The sequence below is a fragment of the Anticarsia gemmatalis genome, chromosome 4 (assembly GCF_050436995.1).
Source record: "Anticarsia gemmatalis isolate Benzon Research Colony breed Stoneville strain chromosome 4, ilAntGemm2 primary, whole genome shotgun sequence".
In the NCBI taxonomy this organism is placed as follows: domain Eukaryota; kingdom Metazoa; phylum Arthropoda; class Insecta; order Lepidoptera; family Erebidae; genus Anticarsia; species Anticarsia gemmatalis.
Window position 1 is genome coordinate 1492136 of NC_134748.1, and position 11517 is coordinate 1503652.

At 39.4% G+C, this 11517-nt stretch overlaps 1 protein-coding gene across 1 annotated transcript; it reads left to right on the plus strand.

Moving 5' to 3' along the window:
- The first annotated feature begins 945 nt into the window (after positions 1–945).
- On the plus strand, positions 946–11199 carry LOC142972644 (2-oxoglutarate dehydrogenase, mitochondrial-like). The gene is made up of 16 exons (XM_076113928.1): positions 946–1012; positions 1400–1576; positions 1982–2130; positions 2243–2328; positions 2661–2840; positions 3442–3622; positions 3944–4162; positions 4612–4805; positions 5126–5254; positions 5592–5713; positions 6282–6394; positions 6860–7047; positions 7470–7566; positions 7868–8060; positions 10677–10973; positions 11100–11199. The coding sequence occupies exons 1-16, from the start codon at positions 951–953 to the stop codon at positions 11197–11199; spliced, it is 2487 nt and encodes an 828-aa protein (XP_075970043.1). The 5' UTR covers positions 946–950.
- The last annotated feature ends 318 nt before the right edge of the window (positions 11200–11517 follow it).

Sequence of the window (11517 nt, forward strand, 5' to 3'; positions counted from 1 at the left end):
AGATTCCCTTGAGAAAATAAAATTGCATCTAGCTGTGGCGAATTTAATAAGAAGTTATCAGGTGAGAAATGTGCTTTAATTAAACCATTTGAGACTTTCCCATTTTCCACTCTAGATTCTCCTAATTGTCCTCTAAGTAACCTTTCGATACCTTGAAAAGGCATTTTAATAGGTATAGTAACTTTTGCCCCTAGTAACCTACATGTAACATGACTGGTTTAAGGTTGACTGCTAAATGTTGCCTTTTAAATTGTAATATACGAAGTTATCTTCGTACCTACTACCTATAATATTATGGCTATGTCGCAGTGCCGGGGTCATCTCCTAGCGAAAACTGACCCATTGGATCTCACGCTACCTGCCAGAATGTTAGCGAAGGCGAAGTCACTGCCCCTCGACGCTAAAGGACTTAACTGCATTATGGTTGCTCGAGAACTTGGGACTATATTAAGTAAGTACAAAACTAGTTTATTACTAACTACCCCTAACTCAGACAGTGGATATTAACGAATTGTTAGCACTTCATGCATTTCCCAATCCGGGATTTCAAGTAATTTCGTTACTCTATGATATTTTCGAGTTGGATGCGAAGAAAATAACAAAAGACTTACTCTCGGTTTCTGAGGTATATTTAGCAGTAGTCTATCTATTCAATCAAGCTGATATAAACATGACAGTTGAATAGATAAACTACCGCGATATACCTCAAAAACCGGGCATGAAAGTGATATTTTATTTCCCACAAATAACATTAGCTCATATTACCGATTGGGTGCTAGGGAATTGTCATCGCGGATCCGGTAGACCTAAATGGAGATGGCGGGATGATCTGGATAATACTATCCAGATCATCCCGCCATCTCCATCGCAATTATTACTGAACATTACTTGCCGCTCAAATAAAATAGCTTATAATATAAATAATTTGTTTAGATGAATCTCACATGGACATGACGTTCGAGCTCCCTCACAGAACGTTCATCGGCGGTACGGAACATGAGCTTACTCTCAGGTAACTAATTATTCACGTTGCCTTGGATTATCATTGGAATATTACGCTCAAAAACACGATAAGCAATCGACGATTGACTTAATTAAAATCTTAGGAAGGTAAGCAGACCTAGGGTGGAACTAAAGTTAGAAAAGCAAAAGAAACAAACAAGATTTTTTTTTAAAGACTACCTTCCCGCACTAAGCATTTGTCTTGTGTCGCCGGGACTTTTACAATTATACAAACAACGGACACAAAATACATCCAGTCCCGTTATAACTATTAGTGGATCGCACAACAAATTGTTCCGACTGTGAATCGAACCCACGACTTTAACCACTGCGCCACGGAGGCAGTCTTATCTATCTTCAAGGTCTTCAAATACCTAACCTTTACGATTTTCTTCAGAGAAATAATCCACCGTCTAGAGAAAGTGTACTGCGGTCCCATCGGCGTGGAGTACATGCACCTGTACGACCTGGACGGCGTGCAGTTCATCCGCGAGCGCCACGAGAAGCCCGGCGCCTACGACAAGTCGCCCGAGGAGAAACGACTCATCATGAGGCGACTCACTAAGGCTGTGTTGTGAGTTTGGAGCACTTCTCTTTTACATATATTCAAGGCAGCTCTGCGACGTCAGCACTTCTAGATACCCGGACGTAGTATCTGTGTTGAGAATGTTTTAATGAAGACATCTTACCGCATTCGGTTGGCCAAGATCTTGTTTAAATAATAATAAATTCTTGTTTAAATAATAATAAGGAGTCACCTCGCTAGTAAACATTAGTGGATTTAGGGAATGCAGAAACGAGCTTGTCACTTTGTACACCAGTATGGTAGCGTCCGGATGACTTTTGAGTATCATTTAAGATGCAATGATGATTTTGCATATGGCAGGAAGTCATTTATCAATTATTGTATATAGACTACTTATTGTTAATTACAAGAAAATATGTGAATGTGAAAACGTTGCTATTACGTTTTCAACAGCTTAGAGAAGTACTTCGCAACGAAGTGGCCGGCGGAGAAACGTTTCGGCTTGGAGGGGGGCGAGAGTATGATCGTGATGCTGGAGGAGATCGTGGACACCAGCACCAGGCTCGGCGTGCAGTCCATCGTTATGGCCATGCAACATAGAGGTGGGTGTAGTACCATTCACTAACCTAACTTATTGATATGATTCGTAAACATTCTATACACCAGTCTTATAATTACTGCGATAGTTACTTAAGTTAACGTTTTGCTTTGTAGGTCGACTCAACATGTTGGTTAACGTATGCCGTAAACAGCTGAATGATATCTTTGCACAGTTCAAACCTATGGAGCCGAAAGAACCGGTGAGCATATCAGTAGAAAATCACAGAACTAATACAATTTCCCGATCGGATCATTTTAATAGTTATTTGAATGAGAATCTGAACGCCTATCGATATTTAAACCGAAAACAATGCGAGCGAATTTTTCGTAAGTACATAAATTTATAGTATATTTGATGGCAATGTATAAGATGAAAACTAATTCAATATTACTACTATATTTTAAGTTTTTAATCATGCGTTATTTTATACGAAAACAAAGAATAAAAATCGTATGATGCGTTTTTTGAAAAGTTTTCTTACTGGTGTATGCACTAGATAGGACAGCACTAAACACTATTATTCTTGTGTAGGGCTCCGGTGACATAAAGTACCACTTGGGCACGTACATCCACCGGTTCATCCGGCGCACTAACAAGTACATCAAGGTGTCGATGAGCGCCAACCCCTCTCACTTGGAGGTCGTCTCGCCCGTCGTCATCGGCAAGGCGCGCGCCGAACAGTTCTGGAAGGGAGATAACAATGGCGAAAAGGTAATACCTAGCTGTTAAGTGTATGCAGTAGTTTAGGTATTCCTGGAGCGGCTGTAATGTGATATGAGTTTGTAATCTAAGTTGATTCGAAGCAAATACTAATAAATAACTTGTGAGAGGATTTTTGAAACTGATCAACCTGTTTATGAAATGACCAGACTCATATACGCAATTCGCTATGGTAATTTGATTTTATTCAAGACTAGCTGACCCGCGCAACTTTGCTTGCGTCGCATAAGAGAGAATGGGTCATAATTTTCCCCGTTTTTGTAACATTTCTCGTTGCTACTCCGCTCCTAATGGCCCTAGCGTGATGTTATATAGCCTATAACCTTTCTCGATAAATGGGCTATCTAACACTGAAACAATTTTTTTAATCGGACCAGTAGATTCTGGGATTAGCGCGTTCAAACAAACAAACAATCTCTTCAGCTTTATAATATTAGTATAGATAACATTTTCAGTTTTGTTTAGGGAAAATCTTCTTTTTTAAGACCTTGCCTATTTGTATGACACCACAAGCCCAGCAAAACACGTAACTAATTAGCGAAACTATTATTGAAATTAGTGGGTTTGATATGATGTTTGTATAATTTGTCAGGTGATGGCAATCATAATGCACGGAGACGCGGCCGTGGCGGGCCAGGGCGCGGTGTACGAGACGGTGATCCAGACCAGCCTGCCCGCCTTCACCACGTACGGCAGCATTCACATCGTGTGCAACAACCAGATCGGATACACCACTGATCCTCGCTTCTCCAGGAGCTCGCCGTACTCTACAGGTACATATTCAGCTAATATCAATTCATGGACACCTAAAGCTGGTTAGTTTCATTAAGAGTTACTGTGTAGCTTGCTGGCACGGGTCACGTCCTACTTTACCACTTCAAAAGCCGGACACTGCACGCATTTACTGCACAAACCATTTTTATTTCGCTTTGATTCCCAATGATATGAAAAATGTAATCTTTTGGTTTGGGATATTTGTATCCTAGAATATTCTACCTTTTATTTCCTAAACATATACATTCCATACACATATTATTTCCGCAGTGTCTGTATTTAAGACCTGTGCAGTGCCAATACTATACTCGTACTTCCAGACATAGCAAAAACCATGGACGCGCCAGTACTACACGTGAACGCGGACGACGCGGAGGCGGTGGCGCACGTGGCGCGCGTGTCCATCGAGTACCGCTGCAAGTTCAAGAAGGACGTGGTGCTGGACCTGGTGTGCTACCGCCGCCACGGACACAGCGAGGAGGACGAGCCCATGTTCACGCAGCCATTCATGTACAAGAAGATTAAGAGCATGCCTACTGGTAACTACACGATCCGCACTAGTTTGTATCAATAAGGTATCTTTTGCTAGAACTCTCACGTGACTCCGCTTACATGACATTTTGCCTGTGCTTGATTTTTTTATGATTGCTTGTGTTCGTCCCGATCTTTTCGAGGACATCTCTCTGATAAGCATTTCGATCATTGGCTCAGTCCTAATAGTATTGCAGACAAACTGACTTTCAAACGATAAACGACTACTGAAAATTTACCTTTAAATAATGGGAGAAGATTTCTTATTACCGTGGTTCTTCCTTCCACCCACAGTAAACTATACTCCAGCTTTATGCAAGAATTAGTTCTTGTATGATCTTGTTGATCTGTCAAAAGCGATAAATTGTTTAATTAGTGTGTCAGCCAATCGAGTGCCACTTGTACCAAAAACCAAAATTTCCTATAAAGAAAACTGGTACATAAGTGTAATTTTCAGTGGATGCGTTATACGGTCAGAAACTAATGGCGGAGGGCGTGGCTACTGCCTCCGACATCAAAGGTTGGGAGAAGGAGTACATGGACACGCTCAACGAACACTTCGAGCTCGCCAAGAAGATCACCAAGCTCAGCATCATGGACTGGATCGACACGCCCTGGACCGGCTTCTGGGAGGCCACCGACCCTAACAAGGTATACAACAACTAAAATAGTAATTATATTTTTATCAAAAACTTTTCTTGGTGCTAAAATGAGAATAAGTAGGTACTTGACTTGCGCACTTGTCTATTTGAAGTGACTTTGTAATAAATAAAATGATTACAAATTTTCGCTCGAATATTGCCATCTAATTCTACATTTCATTCTTAAGTAAGCAAGTGAAATGATATCGACTGACTGCGATTTCGCTCGTCTGAAATAGGTGTCAAAAAACTTGTATATGTATATACGGCTAAAGTAGCATACTAGTAGTTGTATTGTGTCCTACTTTAGTGAGTTGTATGTAATTTCAGATACAAGACACGGGTATATGTAAGGCGACTATCGCTACAATAGCGAACCACTTCAGTAAGCCGCCGGAGAAATGGGCCTTCGAGATGCACAAGGGTCTGAACAGAATACTTGCCGCCAGAGAGAAAATGGTACAAAACATTTATACTTGCCGCATGTTTGTCAATCAAATAAACCTCTAACTATACTAGTCACCAGCCTTGACTTTATCCGGAGCTCAAAGTTATTTATCTGCACAACCTTAATATACACAACCAATAATATTCACAATCTTAGCTCGTTAATCACTCCATCTAATGATGGAAACCGCATGAAAATACGTTTAGTAGATTTTAAGTTCATCGCCAGTAAACAAGCGCGGCGTGAATATTACAGGCCTGTGTTTACAATATTCCAATTCTTAATATGTTTACCAGCAACATGTCCTAAAAATAATGTTTTTAGCTAACTAAATATATATTGTGTCAGGTGAAGGAAGGTATAGCTGACTGGGCGATGGGAGAGGCGCTGGCGTACGGCTCTCTGCTCAGAGACAAGATACACATCAGATTCACCGGCGAGGATGTCGAGAGAGGCACCATGGCGCACAGGTAACAGTTCAGCCATTACAGTACCGAAACTAAGAATACAAACTTGGATAATAAACAACACTTAGGTGCGATCTCTAAATATCTATTAGATAGTTTATCAGACGAAATGTTGGCAGTTGTTTTCATACATTTGCTGCCACTATATCTGGCAGGTAGGTTATCTAACACGTTATCCTAAACCGCCTAAATTCTTATGTCGCTACGAGTGTCTACAAACTCTTTTACTCCGTAGCATTACTGCTACGGCAGTCTACGATATCTAATCCACATGTGGTACTGATGCTACGGATGTGTACGGAAACCTTTAAGCTATTGCATGAAATTGTATTTTATTTTATATTTTATCATTGTTAACAAACTCGTATACACTGCAGAAATCTACCATACAGTGTCTAGGAGCTTCTATACCCTGTAGCAATATCGCTACGAATGTCTACGATCATACATATTAGATATGTTGCTACGAAGTCCTACGACTAATTTCCTTTACTCGAAGCTTTCTTCCTTCAACTTATCGGACGCGATTTACGAAATGTTTAGTGTTTTGCATTCCATTTGTGGTCCCCAGGCACCACGTGTACCACCACCAGGGCGTAGACGGCGCTACGTACCGCGTGCTCGACACACTATACCCCGACCAAGCGCGCTACGAGCTCCACAACAGTGCTCTCTCTGAATTTGGTGAGTTCTCCATTACTGGAAACATTGTCTGTCTCTCTGTCGACCATTTCGAGCAATTTACAGAATTATTAATGTAACGCTTTTTTAATGTTTAGACAGCGATTGTATCAGAAACGTGGGAAAACCCAACAAAAGTCTTGGTTTTAGAATTATATATGACGCTTAGCGCGACTAATTCTCATCGGTACCCTCGTACACTACTATAGTCAAACAAGTTAGTAGAGAGCCTTGTACACAAATTTATAATTTATGTAGAGAATTTAGAACATCAGTGACCCGTAGCCTTATGCAGCTGAGGTGGCCAATTTGATTCAGCTTCTTTATTTTGGTTATGCACAGAATTCTTAATTGTGATCTACACAAATCGTGAATGCTTATTACTAAATTGTCGGACCACAGCTATTTCGCCACTCTAACAACTATCTCACCTCGATAATCAATTCTTTAACATTATTCATATGACAGGTGTACTAGGCTTCGAAGTAGGCTACTCATACTCAAGTCCGCTGCTGCTGAGCATATGGGAGGCGCAGTACGGAGACTTCGCGGACACGGCGCAGCCCGTGTTCGACACGTTCATCGCTAATGGCGAGAGCAAGTGGATCTGTCAGTCTGGGATCGTGGTCCAGTTGCCCCATGGCATCGACGGAGCTGTGAGTTTACGACACTATCAGCTCCACTTTGACTGTTACGAAGTTAGTTCTAACCTCAAAGATGGAAGATAAAACCTTTTAATACTCAAACTGTGACGTCATTTTTTGCACAAGTCATGTACAATTAGGCCCTTCGTACATAATTTAAAATCATAATTCATCATTCATTGATAGGCCTAAAGACTTACCCTCTTACTCATAAAAATATGTGAAGTTATGAAAGGCTTATAAAGAGTTTTGTTTCTTCTTCTTTCTCTCCTTTCTTCTTTCACTCCTTAGCGAAATGAAAAAGAGAACACATATTAATGTGTCTAAGGTCTATCGTACGAAGAGCCTAACTGGCACGATGTTCTTGCTTAGATTTTCATACGGATATGTTTGTAATACTTTGTAATATTAGTCACTTGTGTGTCTGTTTGTAGGGTCCTGAGCACTCGTCGGCTCGAATAGAGCGATACCTTCTGCAGTGTGATGATGACGAAGACGTTATTCCTAATTTAGACGACCCCTTAATGGCCCGTTAGTTTTCACTCTTACTGTCTAACACTCAATCATCGATTTTATTACTTTACTATCACTATTAACAATTTTACAATAAGTAGCGACTTTCTACTGCCGGAAGGAGGAACGGACGAGCGTTTGATTTTTAAAATGAATAAAAAATGCTTTTGCTAAATATTTATGATACCAGCGCTGAATTGTTTTTCATAGAACTTAAATTGTTGACAGCTACTCGATTGCCGATGATGGTATAAAATCGTCCCTTAATGTTGCTGTTCTACGTTTCGTAAACCATTAATTATTACATTTCATATTATAGTGAAACAGCTGCGAGCAGCGAACTGGATAGTAGCAAACGTGACGACACCAGCGAATTACTTCCATCTGATGCGGCGTCAGATCGCGATGCCGTTCCGTAAGCCACTCATGCTGATGACACCCAAAGTCGGCCTCAAGCACCCCTTCTACAGGTCCAAGTTTGATGACTTCTTGCCAGGAACTGAATTCCAAAGGTAACCAATTGAATAACCTGTTCACTTTTTCTATTTAGATTTTTCAGTCCTCTGATTGACTGATACTTAAATTGTCTGAGTTATAAACAAAATATCCTGCCTTAAAGGAATTCCTTTCCCAGCAGCTGCTGGAAAATTAACGATTTACATTAGGGCAGCACTAAATTACAGTCTTTGATTATGGACCAAGATCCCAGAGCTGCCAGACCTACGTCATTTTAGCAAAGCTGAAATTTTGAGGATTGTTAGTATAAAGGGTCTGTTAAGAGGTATGCACATCCACTACCTTGAAAGCGGGGCCGTTTCTGAGGTAGCGCGGAGTGAAGGTGCGTAAAAAACGACCCAACCTACGTTATAGTAGCAAAGTTGGTTTTCAGATATGTTATTAATGATATTATGTAGAATTAAAATTGACTATTGCCAGACCGTTTCCCGGGGCCATTACTTCTGCCAGACGCCTTAAATGTTGTTAAAAAATGAGGTCAACTACGTCATAGTAGCAAGCCTAAATTTTATATATGTTATTAAAGGTACAATTTTAAGACCCCCTGTATGCGGACAGACCATTCCGCAGGGCCCTTTGTCCCCTAGACGCCATTAAACTTTCCCTATGAGTGCGAGAGTAAGAGCATTATTCATACGCATAAATGAAAAACAATTGAATTAAAAAAATTAAAATTGAAAAATTATTGAATACTAGCTGACCCGCGCATCTTTGCTTGCGTCACTTAAGAGAGATAGGTCAAAATGTTACATAAACGGGTTATGTAACATTTTTCACTGGTACTCTGCTCCTATTGGTCGTAGCGTGATGATATATAGCTTATAGCTTTTCTCAATAAATAGGCTATCCAACAGTAAAATATTTTTTTATTCGCACCAGTAGTTCCTGAGATTAGCGCGTTCACACAAACAAACAAACTTCTCAGCTTTATAAAATTAGTATAGATTAAAAGTACTTGGAATGTTTAGGTATCTTCCTAAACATTCCAAGTACTTTTAATCCGGGAACATTATATAACTAGCAGATAAATTTTTGAATTACATCAAATATATTTTGTTCCTTCGCTTTATCAATAGATAATTCAACTTCTCCGAATTGAACAAAAGCTTCTTGATATTCTGGCGATTTCTTCAAAATTTTAAATGGTCTGAGCTGAATTGATGTAGATGCTGCACGGCTACAACTTTTCATTAACACGTATACAGTCGGCGATGTGAATGAGAAATTCCACCGGCAAAATGTTAAAAAATTCGACGCAAGTAATTTACCTCCTTGTAAATCTGAATTGCTTCAACAATTTCGACGAGCAAATTATATTGCGGGTGTCTGGAGTAATGCTCATATAAAGCGTCCTAGCATTTTAAGCCCAGCAAATAAAGGGTGGGTTCTAAAGGATAACCATTATCATTTTAAGTGGTTTGATGGTGACCAATTGCCAAGTTTCGTAAGCGAATCACTTGAAAACGAATTAGGTATTTTATTTTAACTTTAAATTATTTCAATATACCTACTTGTAACTGTTTTCAACATCATTACCTACATTTTTTTTTACAGAGAATTCAAGTAACAATGAAGACGATGGTGGAGATGATTTAAATATTCAATTTGATGAGGGAAGTAAGAGCTCAGATAATGATGATGATGATGAATGACTACAATTTTTATTTCATAATTTTTGTGAATAGTGTAAACCATATCTATTTTTAAAATAATTCCCAAAATAATGTTACTTATCTTCCTAAACACTCCAAGTACTTTTAATCTATACTAATTTTATAAAGCTGAGAAGTTTGTTTGTTTGTGTGAACGCGCTAATCTCAGGAACTACTGGTGCGAATAAAAAAATATTTTACTGTTGGATAGCCTATTTATTGAGAAAAGCTATAAGCTATATATCATCACGCTACGACCAATAGGAGCAGAGTACCAGTGAAAAATGTTACATAACCCGTTTATGTAACATTTTGACCTATCTCTCTTAAGTGACGCAAGCAAAGATGCGCGGGTCAGCTAGTATTCAATAATTTTTCAATTTTAATTTTTTTAATTCAATTGTTTTTCATTTATGCGTATGAATAATGCTCTTACTCTCGCACTCATAGGGAAAGTTTAATGGCGTCTAGGGGACAAAGGGCCCTGCGGAATGGTCTGTCCGCATACAGGGGGTCTTAAAATTGTACCTTTAATAACATATATAAAATTTAGGCTTGCTACTATGACGTAGTTGACCTCATTTTTTAACAACATTTAAGGCGTCTGGCAGAAGTAATGGCCCCGGGAAACGGTCTGGCAATAGTCAATTTTAATTCTACATAATATCATTAATAACATATCTGAAAACCAACTTTGCTACTATGACGTAGTTTGGGTCGTTTTTTAAGCACCTTCACTCCGCGCTACCTCAGAAACGGCCCCGCTTTCAAGGTAGTGGATGTGCATACCTCTTAACAGACCCTTTATACTAACAATCCTCAAAATTTCAGCTTTGCTAAAATCACGTAGGTCTGGCAGCTCTGGGATCTTACTCTATTAATTCTATATACATTTATGGAATTATTGTATTCATTATTGCTGGTTTAAAACTTCAATAATGTGCTTTTTTACTGTTGCAGAGCTATACCCGAGGATGGGCCTGCAAGTAAGAATCCAAAAGAGGTCAAAAAGCTTCTATTCTGCTCCGGCAACGTGGCGATCAAGATCGACGACGTGCGCAAGGAGAAGAAGCTGGAAGACAAGATAGCGATGTGTCGCATCGAGCAGGTCTACCCCTTCCCTTACGACGTGGTGCTCAAGGAGTTCTGCAAGTATGAGCAAGCGAAAGTGTGCTTCTGCCAGGAGGAACATAAGAACCAGGGGCCGTGGGTCTTCTGCAGACCCAGACTTGAGAATCTGCTGGGAAAGAAAGTAGAGTAAGTATCTACGAAATCTTGTGATACTTTTAATGCTCCTAGGACTGATTGATGGGAAAATGGCATCCCTTATTGGATTAGATATGATTAGTGCTAAATAAAATAACATATTTTTTTGCTATCCAGGTGCATATCAAGACCGCCAAGTGCTGCTTCAGCAACAGGTATTAAATGGATACACGCAAAAGAACTAAAGGAACTCAAAGAAAAAATTGCTGCGATTTAAATATTAACTACCTGTTTGAATAAAATTGTACCAGTTTTGTCTGTAATCTTTTCTTTATTTACTATATAGTAGTGAATAATACAACTAGGGCTTTTATAGTTTTCACAGCCTATATTTCTTCACCTAGGTTGTCTTCAAGTAGGGATAGAGCTTAGGTTATTTGTTTACTGGATAATCTGCACAAGAGGCTTTATTTGTTTTATTCGTAGGCGCGTACTTTTTATTTTTCTCACTTGTTTCTATCCAGTTTTAAATGGTTTATTATATAAGATCGCCGCCTGATTTTTGAACGAAACGAAACCTGAAAGTTGGCATTAT

Excerpts from the sequence above, each read along its gene's own strand:
- LOC142972644 (XM_076113928.1), top strand. The coding sequence starts at position 951 with ATGACGTTCGAGCTCCCTCACAGAACGTTCATCGGCGGTACGGAACAT. Across the intron at positions 5,255-5,591 it reads TTGCCGCCAGAGAGAAAATG|GTGAAGGAAGGTATAGCTGA; the intron begins GTACAAAACATT and ends ATATTGTGTCAG. Across the intron at positions 6,395-6,859 it reads CAGTGCTCTCTCTGAATTTG|GTGTACTAGGCTTCGAAGTA; the intron begins GTGAGTTCTCCA and ends TTCATATGACAG.